Genomic DNA, 18,257 nt, shown 5'->3' with positions numbered 1-18,257 from the left:
TCATGATGTTGCTTTTTCTGAACTGACGCCACTGACACACACACACACGCACATACACACACACACACACACACACACACACGTACACCAAACCCCAAAGCATTGTCAGCACATCACATGTTCCAGACACCTTTCTAGCTTTGTTTTCATATGTGCTGTTGTGGTTGATCAGAGCATCCTGTCAACACTTCCTCTCCTCTTCTGTGTCACACTACTGCTTTTAGTTCCATTCCAAACTAAAACCTCCACTAAAAGCACTTTGTAACCTTGTTTCAAAAGGTGCTATATAAATAAAGTTTACTTACTTTCTTACTAAAACATATAGATACAGTAGATCAGGGGTTCTCAAACCGTTTTAGGCTGTGACCCCTTAAATAAACATATTTGAACTGGGGACACCCACCCTGACAAGCACAGAATTGTAGGTATAATATTTAATGTGACTCGGTTCCACAGATAGCCTAAATATTGTGAAAATAGCAGATCTACATGCTCACAAAAACGCAAGGCGTTGTGAGCATGTAGATCTGCTATTTTCACAATGTTCGCCTCTTGCTTACTTAATATTTGACAGTTTGGTCTTCAAAGTCCTTAAATTGTCACTTTAGAAATGTGCAGATACCATGTATAAACTCATACTGTGTGTTGGTTTGTTTACCATTGGGTGAGAAAAATAATTACAATAAGCTAATCATCTGGGGACCCCACAAAATTATTTTTGAGAACCACTGCAGTAGATCAACGGATTATAATGGTTATAATTGAATGCATTTCACAGACGGAAGGCAGGAAGCTTACAAATCAATTCAAAAAATCTTTATTGGAATACATCATGCATGCACATTTATAATGATCATCGAAAACTAAAATTGCCAGTAGGCCTATGACACGCAAAAAAACACTGCATTTTCACACAACACATCCACCCTGTAAGCTCGCATGTTGCTGAACGAGGAACAGCACATAGTTCCAACCACAAACTGCCTAAAACACACACACACACACACACACACACACACAAAGTGGAGTAAAGTAACTATTTACTCAAGTAGCCTACTGTACGTAAGTACAGTTTTGAGGTACCGGTATTTGGGTTAGGGTTTACTTGAGTAGGCCTATTTCCAATTACTTCTACTCCACTACATCTCGGATCCAAATATTGTACTTTTACTCCACTTTCTTTATTTGAAAACTTTAGTTACTAGTTACTTTGCAGATTTTTTTTTACTTTAAGTACGTTTTCATGCCAATACTTTTGTACTTTTGCTCAAGTACATTTTAGATCCCAGAATTGCAGTATTGATAATTTTACTTAAGTAAAACATCTGGGTACTTTTTCCACCACTGAACGAGAAACAGCACATTGTTCCAACCACAAACTCATGCCTAAAGCGCGCGCACACACACACACACACACACACACACACACACACACACACACACACACACACACACACACACACACACACACACACACACGTTGTACAGACAGTCAGTATAACTTCCTATAACTCCTCTCCCTTATCACACTTACTTTAACAATGAAAACAATGCAGCACATCACAGTGCCAATACATTTACACTTCTCTATCTATAAATTAAACAAAGCCCTGACATGATTTTGTTAATCAATTACATGTATTACACAGGCAGCATATTGTGAGCTGAATCACTAGGATTCCACATAGTACATCATTCAGTGAAAAGTACTTAGTCTGAACAAATGAAGTTGATTAATTGACATTTACAAGAGCTTTTTACTAAATAATAACTACATTTGAGTACCTGAGATGAATAACAGTCTAAGTCATTTTATTTTATATATAGATATTTTTTGATTTACCAGACTGTAAACCACAAACTTTAATTTTTAATCTGTTAAATTGTCAATGCACTCCCCCCTCATTTTGTTCAATTGTCTGTTTTAATGTTATCTGCTCCCTTTGTCTGCCGAAAATTGCTTGTACGGACTTCATACTTGTACGGACTTCATACTTTTTTTCCACTTTCCGTGAGTATTATGTCTCATAATTCCTAATATATGTGAGTTAAGTAAAAAAAGATCTAATTCAACAAAATGAGAGGGGAGTGCATTAAAGAATTTAACAGATTAAAAACTTCTAGTTTGTGGTTTACAGTCTGGTAAATAAAAAATAAATCTATATTAAAAATTTTAAAATATGGACTTAGACTCTCAGGTACTCATTTGATTTGATTGAGTATTTTATCAGACAAAAATGGAGAATAGTACAATTCATGGACATAACAAATAGCAAGCAAAAAAAAACATTCAAAAATCTTCGCAGTTATAAAAACGCTATATGTACAAGGGGTGGGCTAAGGTAAGAGGGGGGTGTGCTCACTTCTCGCCTGTCTATGGGAGAAGTGAATTTACAGGGCAGTTTTGAGGGAGGCCAGCGAGCTACATGTTTTAAGGGAATTCCACACCTGGGTGACAGTGTTGTAGAAGGAGAATTTACCCATATTTGTCTTATGGGTTTGTGTTATCAGATCGTTGTGTGCACTCCCTCTGGTATTGTGGTGTTGTGGCTAACCTTTTGGAGATAAGCGGGTACTGGGATTGAGGGCCGATTTGCATTGAGTATTTTGAAAGTGGGACTGAGTTGCCAGGGCCCAAGGTGGAGGGGCCTTAAGTTATACTTTAGCTATTGAAAAGATTGCAGATATACAGTCATGAAAATGTGTGCAAATATTTGAATAATTGTATTTTTTCAAGCGAACATCTGTAACTCAAATTTTGCTTCTCGGGGGTCCCTGGAACTAAATGTTTTGAGGTGGGAAATGTAGGCTTTTCAAAAAAAGACTAGCACACATTTTCACGATTTTTCAAAGATAGCAGATCTACAAGCTCGCAGCGCTGTGCTGCGCTGAGCTTGTAGATCTGCTATTTTTCAATAATTAAAGGGCCCAGGGCCCAGAATTTGGTGCGACACCCCCGTTTCCACCCGACAACCACGATATATTAGCATCCAAAACCATTACAATTTGCAATTCCCATTCAACATTCACACTGCTGCTGTGTGATGTTTGTGTTTAATTGCTATGAACATGAGTTCAACACAACACGCTCATACTTGTCAGACTGTGGATTGTGTGACAGGCAGTCCACCTTCAGCACTTCTGATTGGCTACACGGCTATAATGCTGCATTGCTGTGTCTTCTCTCCACAATGGCTGCAGCTGAGGAGTGAGAGAGAGAGAGAGAGAGAGAGAGAGAGAGAGAGAGAGAGAGAGAGAGAGAGACTGTCACATAGCATTGCCATCCAGGACAAGAATTGCCAGGTTAAAAGTTATATTTTTGACCTATTTTCCCATGTTGTATATTGCACATTTAAAGGCATTGACCTGTTCCTACAAATGTTAGTATTAAAGGACTAGTTCACCCCCATTTTCTTTCTATTGATCACTCATGCCATGGAGACTTGAATTCATTGATATTGTTTTGTATTTTTTGCATTCCTAAGACAAAAATTCCAGATGGGGTCCCCATCCGGAATCAATGGGGGTAAATGTATTGTAATACCTTTTTTGTCTTAGGAATACAAGAAAAAACAAACAATATTATTGAACTCAAGTCTCCATGGCGTGAGTAATCAACAAGTTGGAAGGGTTTAAATTAGCTCTGGTCCATAACGCTATATGTCACAGATGAGCCCTGTGCCCGCAGGAAAGGCTGCACACTCTCTCGTCTGTAGTAAAAATAATAAATATACAGTTTCCCTAATCACCTAATGGATTTATGGAGTTGGAAGCATACTTTCTTTAGTGGGAACACTCTGAGCCTCCACCGCACGTCTAAGATATACGATTTAGCCAGAAAAGAAAATATTTCACCGGAAATCAAAATCTGCTTGATGGAATTCTCTATTGACAAGATCTGTTAGTGGATTAACAAAAAAAGAAGAAAAGAAAATCTTCCAGTGAAACCTTTTATTTTCTGGCCCAAAAATATATTTTAGACGTGTGGTGTGAGTGTTCCCACTAAGAACATCTTAGAATTGAATCTAAACGATTCACAGTGGAATTCTTTCTTACACAGTAAACGTGTCAATCAATGCCTTCACATCCGCGCGTCAGAAATACAACTATATATATAATGGACACAAGAAGGCGTATGTTTGTATAACATATTTCTCTCACCTCTAGTGCTGTCTGTATAAGGATACCAGGAGGATGATTGACACCACATTTTGAAAAAATCGTGAAAATGTGTCACAAAGTCTTTGAATATTTCAAATCCTTCTAAGGTTTTTTTTGTCAGTGGTGCTCAAACCTTTTCATGTGAAGGACCCCCAAAAATGATATGTATTTGACCACGGACCGTCGGACCCCCATCTCAAAATATTTAGTTCCACGGAAGCCCCAGAAGCAAAATTTGAACAAATGTTCGCTTACAAAATACATATATTCAAAGATTTGCACAAACTTTCACGACTTTTCAAAAATAGCAGATATACAAGCTCGCAGTGCGGCACCGAGTGCCGTGCTGCGAGCTTGTATATCTGCTATTTCCAATAGTTAAAGTATAAAATAATCAAGGCCCCCTCCACCTTGGGCCCTAGTAACTCAGTCCCACTCCCCCCCCCTGTGGGGGGTGCAGAGGGTTGCGGGGCAGAGGAAGATGTTCGAAGGAACAATGGCGTTCAATACCCAAGGTTTAAAGGAGCTATAGTCAACTTTTTCTTGAAAAACCGACGCTAAAATAAACCGACGAAAATATTTTATAAAAAAGATTAAGCTGCATTATGTTTGTTTCTATTCAAAAATGACCACAAAAAGCTATAATAATGATAAAATCATCATTTTGGCCATTGTCAGGCCGACTTTATTTACATCCCTCTTCTATTCTTTTATATGGATTGATAAGGCATGTAAACAGAGTCAGCCTGACAATGGCCAAAATGATTATTTTATCATTATTTTACGCTTTTTGTGGTCATTTTTGAATAGAAACACATATATGAAGCTTAATCTTTTTTTTATAAAATAGTTTCCAAACATTATTTTTATGTCAAAAGAATCTCGCGAACGTTCGAGACTCACCTCTCACATAGATTCAACTCTCGGTGGTGACTCTCCAAAGTCATTGATACGACACTTGTAGAACCCCTCATCAGACTTGGAGACACCGCGGATGGTCATCTGTCCTGTAGACTCACGGCTGATGATGGCTCCATCTCTATAGAAATCAGCTGGGAGGTTGGAGGATGGTTTCATTGTTGTCTTGGTTCTGTACAAGCAGCGGAGCGTGACATCACTTCCCTCCTTCACAGGAAGCACAGGACTCTCCAGGATAACGGATCCCTCTAGAAACGACAGCAGGTTGAGTCATGTGAACTATGTGATATGACTAACGGTTTGAGCACTATTTCGGTATTTAATTTGTCTAAAGCAGGGTTTCTTCGACGTTTTCAGGCCAAGGGCCCCTTCGTTGAGAGAGAGATGAAGCAGGGACCCCCACAACCTCTTCATAGATTCCATATTATCGTTTGCAGTGTTGTAGTGCTAAATTTGGAAGTGTGGGCACTCGCCACGCTCGCACGTGCATGTGCACGCACGTCAATGCGCGTGCACACACGTGCGTCCGTGCGCGTGCACATAACGTTTTCGCTGGCTCAAAACGGGTCTGCGCGGCAGCAGAAATAGCCTTAGACCAGTGGTTCTCAACCAATAATTTGATGACCGGATCATCAGCCAAACTTCCCATGCAAAATAGCTCCAAAACTGATATTTCCAATTAATTAATCCATTTTCAAATCTTATATTACCATCTGCTGTTAGTCATGCTCATTTCAGCACGGCTGGCGAGCCTATTTCAACCAATTGTTGGGTCAGAACGACCTGAAAATATAATATCAACTGACTTGACTTGAGAGAAGTGTGGGCACTCCCCACTACATCCCTGATCGTTTGACAGCACAATCATCAGTGTATTTTGGATTCATGTCAATCTGTGTTTACAGTCACTACTTAATAAACTTGACCTTTCACTCTGCACTTAGTCTGCTCCTTTCCCCCTCTACACCAAAGCTATTTGCTAAAAATAGCCGATCTACAAGCTTTTTTGTTCTAATTGCTCTGTCAATGCAGAAAACAACCACTCTATATAGAGCCTCACAGCGGAAGTGGTTTCCAGGCTCCACTAAAAAAAAAAAAAACATTAATTTTCCCCATAGACTTTTACAAAAATATTTATAATGATTATGCTAAGCCTAGAACCAAGCCATCCAGGATTGCAGTGAATCATGAACATAAAACCTTTGATCCTATGTGAAAACATATTTTTATATTTAATCATTTGATATACTACATTTAATAAATACCCTTTGTTTAGCAATTTTCAAAATGTTCGTTTCATATAAAGGTTTTATGGTCATGATTCACTGCCATCCTGGATGGCTTGGTTCTAGGCTTAAATATTTCCGTGAAAGTCTATGAGGAAATGAACGGGAGAGTTTTTAGTGGAAACGGTAAACCCTGCCCACTGCGATGCTCTATAGGCTTCCTCTTGAATGGAAATGAATGTCTGCGTTAACAATGATAGCATGTTTGATGTATGTCTACCATGTGCACAATAGGGCATTTACGAATACTGATTTTTAGTATTCGAATTATTTGACCTCAAAGTATTCGAATATTTGACAGGACTGGCCAAACTGTCAAATATTAAGTAAGCTAGAGGCGAACATAGTGAAAATAGCAGATCTACATGCTCACAATGCCTCGCGTTACAAGGCGCTGTGAGCATGTAGATCTGCTATTTCCACAATATTTATCTGTGGAACTGAGTCACATTAAATGTAATACCTGCAATTCCAAGTGCTTGACAGGGTCCCCAGTTCAAAATAGCCTACTGTTTATTTTGGGGTTCACAACCTAAAAAGGTTTGAGAACCCCTGGTATAGAGCATTAACAAATTCATCCACCAGGGGCATTGACAACTCATTCTTCTGACTTCCTATCTAGCCAAGCTTTTATAAACTATACAATAAAAACTTTTTAAAATAAGCGAATATTCGACTTCGGTGAACAACGTCGAATAGTGACTTTGATATTCGAATATTTAGTGAATGCCCTAGCAGGGGCGTCAATTGGGTATGGCAGGGGTATGCAGCTGCCATACCCTGGGTCCAGGGGGAAAATAAAAGTGCAAATAAAAAAATGCAAAATTTAGCAAAATGGTCACTTTTTATATTATAATGATATTCTCCACACTTTTATTCTCCCCATCTTGACAAGATGGTATATATTCCCAGGTTCCGCAGGTCAGCTGCACAGGTGCAATGCATTATTGTTAATTGTGGCACGTTTACTAACATGCTAAGTTTTGCTGCACTTGAACAACCATTCCAGGCTGCCATATCCAGCCCACGAAACCTTAGAAACCTGTGTGAAAAACTGACAAAACTATTTTTTTCAGACATTGTGAAAATAGCCGATCTACATGCTCACAACGCCTCACAGCGCGAGGCGTTGTGAGCATGTAGATCTGCTATTTTCACAATAGAACCGTGTTTAACTGTGTTATACAAAATGTAATGCCTCTTTTCCATGAGGACTCCCATCTTTGCCATACCCTATAGCTTTTGCTGAACTGACGCCACTGTGCCCTAGTGCACAATTCTAATGAATATGCAGAGGAAATCATATTGATTGTACCAGAGATGGTAATGTCGAGGGCCCGGCTCTGCTCTCCTATTTCGGACTGACACCAGTAAACTCCACTGTCCCGACGATACACTTCCACGAGACAGGATCCTCCTACACATAATGACATGGAAAGAAAGAGGGAGTTAAGTTCAATCTATCTATAGCCCCTTTTCCACTGAAAACAAATTCATTATTTCATTCCACTGAAAACATTTATTTTTTTATTGTCCATTATATGATGAATTAAGACAGATTATTTGGTAAAATGTCATCTATTTGTGTTAACTTTTTTTGGTTGGACGATTATGAAAGACTTGAATTTTGTTTCAGTAAAGGTATTTTCTTTTTGGCAGATTATGTGTGTAAGGCTTGGGAAAAAGACAAAGTGTTTTGTATGTCTGAAGCAAAGTTTGGAAAACAGTCTTTTTGTCTGTTTGTTTTTATTTTATTTTTAAATGTATACCTGTATGATGTATGGTACCGATGAAATGATTTATAATGATGTTCCTGTAAGTCCATGTGGGCTGGGCACCTTTTTGGTGCACAACACAAAAATAAATACTGCACACACACACACTGACATGGCCTAACACCACACCACTCCACACCGGCCACTTGCCAGGTTTTCCACTACAAGGACCTGGGTGAAAGTGGTACTAAACGTGTTACTAAAAATAATCCAATCTAGAGTAGGTCTGAGCTAGGCCAAACAGGGCCAAACACTTCATAATGACTGATCACTCAATGACTTTTCATTTTAGACCACCAGGATATAGTTGTAATACATGATAATAGTCACTATTATAATCTATTGTAGTGTATTATAGTTATCATAGTAATACATTAATACTTTGTAGTGTATTATAATCACAGTTAACTTATAATCCATTATAGTGTATTATAATTAGGATAGTTGTATTATATAAACACAGTTAAAAGGGTCAATTTGTTTCTTACCGATAGGGATTGTGTAATGGAAAATGTAGATATTTTTATGTGGTGCGGTGTGGTGTGGTGTAGTCAGTGTTGGGGAAGTTAAAGTTACATGTAACTGAGTTATGTAACTAAGTTACATTTTGCTGTAACTTGCTGGTAACTGAGTTACATTCATATTTCTGTAAGTCGTCAAGTAACTGAGATACTTTTTGGGCAATTTTTGGCCCAAGTTACAAGTTACAAGAAGTTACAAGCGAAGTTATAGTTTTGTTTATGTTTATATGTTTACTAAAGAACTTTACAAGTTACATTTCTGCAGGGGTATAGCTGTAACTTCATAAAGTTACTGACATGGTGAGTTACTTGTAACTGTACACTTACTTTCAAAGTAACTTCCCCAACACTGCCAATAGGGGTACTTTTGTGTAATGGAAAATGTATATATTTTATGTGGTGCGGTTTAGTGTAGCGGTGCTAAAGCTGCAGTCGAAAAGGGGCTTATCTGTCTGTCTGTCTGTCTGTCTGTCTGCCTGCCTGCCTGCCTGCCTGCCCGCCCGCCCATCCAACAGACATACCTTCGGTTGATCCCCATTCCTTGTTGCAGCTTCCATGGACCCCCTCGATGGTCTTTCTGGTCACGGACCACCCAGGCGCAGGGTTTCCTTCCTCCTCACAGCTCAGTGACATGGACTCGTAAAGAAAGAACTGGGTTCTCTCAGGGCTGATTCTCATAGACACTGGAACAAGGAGAGAGATTTTAAGTTCCATGCTATGATCACACATCAAAACCTGTCCAGTATACCATGGACTGCCACACTTTAGCCATCTACAGCATGCATGGGTCTTCAACAGGGGGTCCAGGACCCCCAGAGGGGGTCCTCAGAGTTACTACAGGGGGTCCTCCAAATCTTTGAGTGATAGAAAGTTTTTTTCTCCTTTTTTATATTATATAATTATTATATCCATATGTCCATATTCCGTGGACTTTAGCCAAAAATAGCCAATCTACAAGCTCACAACGCCTCGCAGCGCGAGGCGTTGTGAGCTTGTAGATCGGCTATTTTTGGGAAAGAGCTTTGTTGTAGAGGGGAAAAGGAGCAGACCAAGTACAGAGCGAAAGGTCAAGTTTATTAAGTATTGACGGTTCAAGTGGTTAAATATCTGAAAACATGAATTGACATGAATCCAAAATACACTGATGATTGTGCTGTCAAACAATGAAACTATATGGAATCTATGAACAGGTTGTGGGGGTCCCTGCTTCATCTCTCTCAACTAAGGGGTCCTTGGTCTGAACATGTTGAAGACCCCTGCTCTACAGTTCATGACCTTTCAAAAAACACACAAGGAAATGAGCATCAGCACCACTTTGTGCACCAGTGGTTGCTATAGCAACCTGTTACCCCCCCAAAAAAACAGTTAACGGTGTATCACACAGGAAGAGACCACAAGAGCACTCTGTTCTCACTATAGCCTAGAAACAGGGTAGAGAACACAGCAGATGGGTTTTTGCAATGCGCGCTATACCCACAACGCAATGCTTTGAAGTGGTCTCACCTTCTGCTTGAGCAGGCCCACTGCAGACCAGGAGATACAGCACTGTGCAGAGAGAGATGGGGGAGGAGAGGGGTTACAGAATTAATGAAGAGAACTCATTTAATGACCCCTTTACTGGAATAAAGGATACCATACCGCCACTGATTTTCACTCGACAAAAATGTAATGGAGCAGTACTGGCAAAGTAAAACAAAAAAGATGCATTTTTTAAGAACCTTCTAGAACAGGGGTCTTCAACAGGGGGTCCAGAGCCCCTAGGGGGTCCTCAGAGTTACTACAGCGCTGCAAGGCGTTGTGAGCTTGTAAGATCGGCTATTTTCGGCAAAGAGGTTTGGTGTGGAGGAGAAAAAAGAGCACATTAAGTACAGAGTGAAAGGTCAAGATTAGTAAGTGTTATCTGGGGTCCTATTACGGGTCATCTTGACTCTTTATGACTATGTATGACTGCCCATGACATCAAGTAGCCATACTGTATATATATTGTACATCTCGTATACCTCTGTAGGCTATGATTGTTCACTACTTCAAGTAGGCCTAGGCCTAACTGTCCCAAGTGTTTTTAAATAAGACTTGTATTTTTTGTATGATAGGTTACCACTCTCGTTTATACTGTATGCTCTCCAGTCTGGTGTGTGTTGTCTTGTTCGTCTTGTATTGTCTTTTATAAAATCAAATAAAAATGTATATATATATATATATATAAAAAAGATTAGTAAGTGTTGATGGTTCAAGTGTTTAAATATCTGATAACACAAATTGACATGAATCCAAAATACACTGATGATTGTGCTGTCAAACAATTAAACAATATGGAATCTATTAAGAGGTGGTGGGGGTCCCTGCTTCATCTCTCTCTCAACTAAGGGGTCCTTGGCCTGAAAACGTTGAAGACCCCTGTTCTATAAACAATTCAAGTATTCAGCACACGCGTCACCTATATCCACATATATGTGAATATGCTCTAGGTCATGTGTATATATTTCTGAATTTGAGTGGTTATAATATAACCAACAAATTCATAAATATATACTGTACACAAAACAGGTATGTGCACAGAGTAGTCATATACAGCTAACTCTATTTTTTCAGGTTCTTGATTTTTTCAAATCCAAATTTTGACACACGTCTCAGGGCTCACAAAGGCCTACACTATACCCTACATTTGTATATACAGTAGCCTACACTAATAAGACAGAATAAGACATAATAAAGCCATAATAAGAAATAATGTGTTGGTAATTAGAACTAATATATATTTTATTAGACAGATCGTTTAGGTATAATTCAGGTTTAGCAATAATTCAGGTTTAGGTATCTGAGGTTAGCGGCAGGTGCCGGTGCCGTAGAATGTATTCGCTCTTTCTGTTATTATGTCTTTGTTTCGGTCTAATACAAATATATTAGTTCTAATTACCAACACATTATTTCTTATTATGGCTTTATTCTGTCTTATTATGTCTTATTGGTGTACTGTAAATTAGGATGGGACCCATTTTAGTAGGCCTACCAAAGAATAAGTTCAGATGATAAAATTAATGAATGCTTCTATGTTTGTGGATACGTTCTATCACTAACCCATTAATAATATATTAATTATACCAATGTTTCATGAATGAGTTTGAACTTGCATATTGCTGTTCCATTAATTAACGTCTCCCACTTATTATGTAGTGATCCTTTTAGTCCTCATATCATATGTACTACCACTTAATAACTGTATCCAACTTTTTAACTCCAGTGACTGTTTGGTCCCAATAAAATCCATAATTTGTTGCAATTTGTTGTTTATCAGGGGGACTGGGCAGCTTTTGAAAGTGCAAAGATGGTGTGTACAACTTCCCCATATTAGTCATAAGTAACTAGGATAGAATGCGTAAAAAGACAGGTTGACTGAGGAAAAAAGCATGTTTTTAGTGCATCAGCAAAGCCCAGTAGAACACATATGGGGCCTTTTCCACGGGCAAAGAACCGGTTCCAGAACCAGTGCCGGTTCAACTTTCTTGGGAACCTTGGTTCGTTCTTGTGAACCGGCTTGCGTTTCCACCAGATTGAACCAGAGCCAAGGATTTGGCTCTGGAACCACAAAAAACAAGGATTTTGTGGTTCCAGTTCCGAACCAACCTTTACGGTTCGGAACCAACTCCGGTTCTCGGTGGCAAAGCTCACCTCTGGTTCATCCCATAGGCGGGAGGAATAACCAGAACCGGTTCTTTGCCGGTAGAAAAGGCCCCATATAAATTATACAGGGTTCCCACAGTCATGAAATTCCTGGAAATATTTTGAAGGTCCTGGAAAAAATAGCTATGCATTGTCTTTGGTAATTGATTTTGTTAATAACTCTGAAATGACAAATTAAACATTGGCCAAATTGTCAAATATTAGAGACAGAAATTGTGAAAATAGCAGATCTACATGCTCACAACGCCTCGCGTTGCGAGGCGTTGTGAGCATGTAGATCAGCTATTTTCACAATAGAACCGTGTTATGCAAAATTCCTCAACTCTTAGTGCTCATCAGGGTCCCCAGTTCAAATATGATTATTTCGGGGGTTACGGCCTGTGAGAACCACTGGCATACACTACCTGTCTCTGGGCATTGCGCATGGGAGTAAGCGACTCGTTAGCAAATTATTGTTATATAGTCCTGGAAATTGGGTTAAATATTTTGGAAGTTTTGGAAATTAATTGGTAAAAATGTGTGGGAACCCTGATTATAGGACTGAAGTCCCGAGCTATAAGTGTGCTTTACTGACAGATGCAGACAGCAAAACAAATGTTACATCTAAACATTATATTACTACATTTACATGAAAATGAGTGTAAAGTAGAGTGTTAGTGAAAAGCCCAAGTGTTCTCTGTAGTTTAGAGCAGGGTTTCCAAAAGTGGGTGCTGTGTTGCCAGTCCAGGGGTGCCTCAGAATAATTTGATAACATTTGGAATGCATCAATATCACTACGTCAATATCACTTCACTATGCTTAGTAAAACAGTTGTGAGCTTGTAGAACGGCTATTTTTGGTGAACCTTATTGTCAGTCAGTTCTGATGGAAACGGATAGGATATTTCTCTGTGACTACACCGTATTTCAGGTGGAAAGATGTGCATATTTAGCCTACATATTTAGCCTACGCTCACAACGCGTCGCATCGCGACACGTTGTGAGCTTGTAGATCTGCTATTTTCAAACATTTTATACTTTTACTTTTGGTACTTTAAGTACATTTTGATGCCAATACTTTCATACTTTTACTCAAGTACATTTTGAATTCTGGACAATTACTTCTAACGGAGTACATCTACAGTGCAGTATTGATACTTTTACTTAAATACAAAATGTGAGTACTTTTTCCACCGCCCGTAATATGATGTAAGATTCTAAAAATTAACCGTGTAATTCAGGGGTGCTGTGAGAAAGTTATTTACAGGTGCCCTGAGACAAAAAAGTTTGAAAACCTCTGGTTTAAACAGAGAGATAGTATTGATCCCATCGTGGAAAAAAATAATTCTGACAGATATATATATTTTTTATCTGTATCTCACCATTCACTTGAATGGAGAAAGCTATTTTTGTATCTGTTTATATGGCCCAGTGGGAATAGGTCTTTATAGCAGCAGTAGCCTACTCATAAAACAAGTATAGGCCAGGGGTTCCCAAACTCTTTTGGCTCAGGCACCCCTATAAATATTATTTTCATCCGAGGCACCCCTACATTATATTCATAATTTTCACCCCCAACACCTTATATTTATGCCATATTTTAGCCATTATGTTGTGAGGAAAACGTTGAGATTATATATATTATTAGAACTGACTGAAAATAACTTTGTACTTCAAGTTTAAAATTATACTAAATATCTATATTTTTAAGTGTCCAAATGAATTTCAAGTATTATCAAATTATCTCGCAGCACCCCTGGACTGCCGTCATGGCACCCCAGGGTGACGGGGCACCCACTTTGAAAACCCCTGGTATAGGCTACAAATGGAGTATGAATCAAGTTTTTTAATTTCCATTTAATTAAGAGATTTAAATAAAATACTCACATGATAGTGTGTAGGTTGATAATTTCATCCTGCCAAACAGACTGGTTGTTGGGAACTGGTTGACTCGCTAGTCGCTACTGAGTGACAGCTACGGTGTTTGATACAGAAAACTCTGCTTCTTGACTTCTTGTTGGCTGAATGTGTCAATTTCCTGTTTGGTGTGACACTCAGCCACACACACTAGTGGGAGAGGGAAGGCAGATATATACCCATGCTAGTAAAGCAAGCCTGATAAAAGTATCAAACATGCACAAAATTCACCAGAACACAGGAAATTAAATCTACTATGTTAAAATGTTTCTGGGGGAGGACCCCCAGCCCCCCCGCTTTAGGGGTGGGGGAAATGCATGCAAGCTCATACAGATATTCACTTAAGTAATGACTTAAAGATAAGAAGTCATTATTAAAGATGTCTTACTTTGCTTCAGTCATCAAATCTACATTTGGCATTTTAAGGCTGAAATTGTACCCATGCTAGTAAAGCAAGCCTGATAAATATATCAAACATGCACGATTTTCAACAGAACACAGGAAAATATATATCTGTTAAGAAGTTTTGGGGGGAGGACCCCCAGACCCCGGTTGGGGAGTTCCGCGCACCCCTCAAAAAATAAATCTCCTGGATTCTGACAGTCCAATGTTGACAGGCCTGGGGAAGGTAACAGCAACAACTTTAGGAAAAAAGAAACTAAGATAGATAATTGTGATGAGAGATTAAAACATAAAAAAATAAAAAAACAATATCAATAGCGATAACATTATTGCATTTAACATAAATATACTGTACATTGTTGACAGAACAGGCTACAATACTACCAGTAGACTATTACAGGTCTAGCAATAATTCAAGCCATTCAGAATCACTTTACTTAAAATACATGCTTCCACCTAGTGGACAAAACTATTGAAAAATGTCTTGTTTCATGAATGAAGTCAACATGTTTTAGTGGCATCAAACACATGTGAACTGATATGCACCCTGTGCACTCCAGTGGCTTCATATAGCAGTGTTATTCATGGTTAACATTAAGCATCTGCTTTGATGTAACTGTGATTACAACAATGAAGTACCATATCTCTGCTGTCGGGCCGAATGTTCATTTTCTGGAAAATGAGCTCAAGTGGAGTTGGGAGGTTTTGACAGAAGGGCCTTTTACTACTTTTCATTGGTTCAATATTATTATAACCAACACACAGATGTACAAAGGGTGTTCAGCAGGGACGTGCTGGCCATTGGGAAAAGCGGGACAACTCTCGCTTAGGAAAAAATTGAAAATAAAATGTCGGCCTTCGTTCCATTTTGGGGGCTGGGCAGCCAACAAAGTAAATCGTCACTGTCGGGCAGTAACCTTGTATCTCCAAGTTTCAAATGTATACATTTTTTCGCAAAGTAAAGCCCTGCTTCATCATACAAGACCGTTGCACAAAAGTAGTGAAAACAGCAGATCTACAAGCACACAACGCCTCGCACCGCGAGGTGTTGTGTGCTTGTAGATCGGCTGTTTTCACTAGTTTAAATCATTTTTAAAATGATAAATACAAAACAAACTGTTTTGGATATACAAGGTTTCCACCGACAACAACGAAATATAACTCATGTACAGTAATTGGCCCACTGGCTTGTCACTTGTCATGATCTGAAATGGCAAATCTTTGAGTAGCAGCAGCGCTATAGAGACTACAGTGTATAGCGCACAATGAGGGCCTCTCCAACTCTTTTTCCCGGGCTGAATCAGGGGCCCAGCATGTCCCTGGTGTTCAGTAGCACATATTTATGAAAAAAAGAGGGGGCCAATCGGGTGGAGTTAGCTGGTTTGGCAGAAAGTGAGGAGTTTGGAGGTTTTGTCCCAAGCACGTTTTACTACTTTACATTTTGTTATTTTAACCAACACTCAGATGTAAAGGGTGTTCAACAGCCCTGATTTATGCCAAAAAAAAAAACTCAAAAATGGAGTTAACCTCTTAACAGATGGCCCACACCTGTTAAGAGGTTAAGAGATTTTGGCCAGACAGTGAATGTTCAGGTGCTGCTGTGCTGGTAGATGACCGGATGTTTCCAGTTCTCACTAGAAACCTGTGTTACAGGGTGTGTTATTGTAGCCATTGACTTGACCCTGTGGGCACATTGACTTATTTTTGTTGTCTTGTTCGTGGGATTCATCGCCTCCACTCAGTTATGTTCTGCAGCCAGTCAATACCCCACCTATGGCTGTCACAATTATTACATAATCGTCAAATTATTTTTCATAATCGTCATAATCGTTCCCATGTTGAAACATTTTCATATAAGAAAAAAAAGTCAAAAATAGTGGAAATAGCACACAACGCGTTGTGAGCTTGTAGATCGGCTATTTCCACTATCAGTGTTCTTTTTTAAGTATAAAGTTGTCAAAAGTATAAAGTTGTCAAATATGTCAGTAACTTCTTTGTATGTTTAGGTCATGTGTCATATCTACCATGTGCAACTTCAGTTCAAAGCCTAAAAGCCAAACAGAAACGTAATTGTCAACGACAAAAACACAATTAAAACGTTAATCGCAATTATTTGAGTAAAATGACATAATCGTGACAGCCTTAACCCCACCCTCAAATACAATCCACTAGTGTCAATATTCATGCCCCTGCAATATACTCCTACATGCTGGGTGGCACTTCTCGTCCCATAACCTGGAGTGATGAACATGGAAAGAGTCGGACGGAGGCTCTATGTCCTCCCGGTGGAGGATCCTCACTGGCAGGTAAGCCAGTATGACTTTGACAACGTACAGAGACGTGTCTTTGTTGCTGGGCTAGCCCTGCGGTCTGGGCGTGGTGCCTGTGAGCAGGGACGTGCAGGGGATGTTAGACATTTCTAAAATATGGGACTGAGTTACTAGGACCCAAGGTGGAGGGGCCTTAATTATTTTATACTTTAGCTATTGAACAATAGCAGATATACAAGCACGCGCGCCTCACATGCACGCACATGAATCATCACATCACAAATTTAGAGGGGCATCACTTCTAAAATCCATATCACACCACTGGATAGAAATATAATGGCGAATATTAGAGACAATAGACTAGTTATAGTCTCTGTGAATAGAGGAAGAATGCCTTGTAAGCTGCTGTTTTATCTAATGTAACTTGTTTGTTGGTAGGGAAAATAATTTCACACTAAAGAAACTCAAGAGAATTGTCATATGAAGATATAGTGAACAGACACACTGGACCTCATTTATAGAATTCTCATAACATGCCAATCACTGCGTAAGAATAGGTGATTTTTAAAAATCATGAAACACGGGAAGTGATGTTTTTAACATCACGTGCGTAGCCTAGGGCTATGTGCGTGCGTGTGTGTGTCTCTAGGCATGTCATGATGATGACATGCCTACAAAAGGCATGATGTCATAAATGATGATGACAGACAGAGGGTTGGCAGAACCGGGGTCTGGCACAACCAGGTTGACCTGGTCTAGTTTTAATCAAATAGTAAATACATCAAAGTTATTTATACACATGGTCCTAGGGATATGTGTTATAAAAACGCGGTGGTTAAATTATATTCCGCGGCTGCAAACGACAATCTGCTAAAATATAGGTCCCTCCCTCCCTCCCTTCCCATCCCATGACAAAACTTGGAAAAAAACATTTATAACGCATATTATAATAGGCCTACCCTACCTCTATGCCAGATAGTAGATAATAGGCGGCCTACAGTAGGCATACTTGATAGACCGGATAAAGCCTCGAGGAGAGTGAGTACACAACAGGATGGGTGGATATCACATGCAACCTGAAATCATCCTCTGCCACATGGGGGGATGGTGTTTTCCTCTGGTGTTTCAGTCCGAGTGTATCAAAGGGTGCGTTCGGAAATGCGCACCGGACTGCGCGGGCGTTTATCGTGGGCTTGCAAATATAACGGTTGCATTCACCACGGCTTCGTAACTCGCGCGGCGCTCCGCCGGCCGCGCGGCCCTGGCCCAAGGTCCGCTGGCCTTCGCGCCGCTTGCAATGTCGTGGACAATAAAACGAGCGCACCCCCTACACTCTGACTGAATCACC

The 18,257-nt window shown here is 39.6% G+C and overlaps 1 protein-coding gene across 1 annotated transcript; it reads right to left on the bottom strand.

Annotated features, from left to right (window-relative positions):
• Positions 1-2,992: 2,992 nt before the first annotated feature.
• Positions 2,993-14,332, bottom strand: LOC308283904 (Fc receptor-like protein 5). The gene is made up of 6 exons (XM_080724418.1): positions 14,208-14,332; positions 10,165-10,206; positions 9,183-9,344; positions 7,681-7,782; positions 5,065-5,327; positions 2,993-3,201 (listed from the first exon to the last, which is right to left on the bottom strand). The coding sequence occupies exons 1-5, from the start codon at positions 14,233-14,235 to the stop codon at positions 5,068-5,070; spliced, it is 594 nt and encodes a 197-aa protein (XP_080580544.1). The 5' UTR covers positions 14,236-14,332; the 3' UTR covers positions 2,993-3,201; positions 5,065-5,067.
• Between the last annotated feature and the right edge of the window lie 3,925 nt (positions 14,333-18,257).

This window comes from Nannobrachium achirus (genome assembly GCF_963921795.1).
Source record: "Nannobrachium achirus genome assembly, chromosome: 4".
Lineage (NCBI taxonomy): Eukaryota > Metazoa > Chordata > Actinopteri > Myctophiformes > Myctophidae > Nannobrachium > Nannobrachium achirus.
This window is presented reverse-complemented; position numbering and strand designations above follow the sequence as displayed.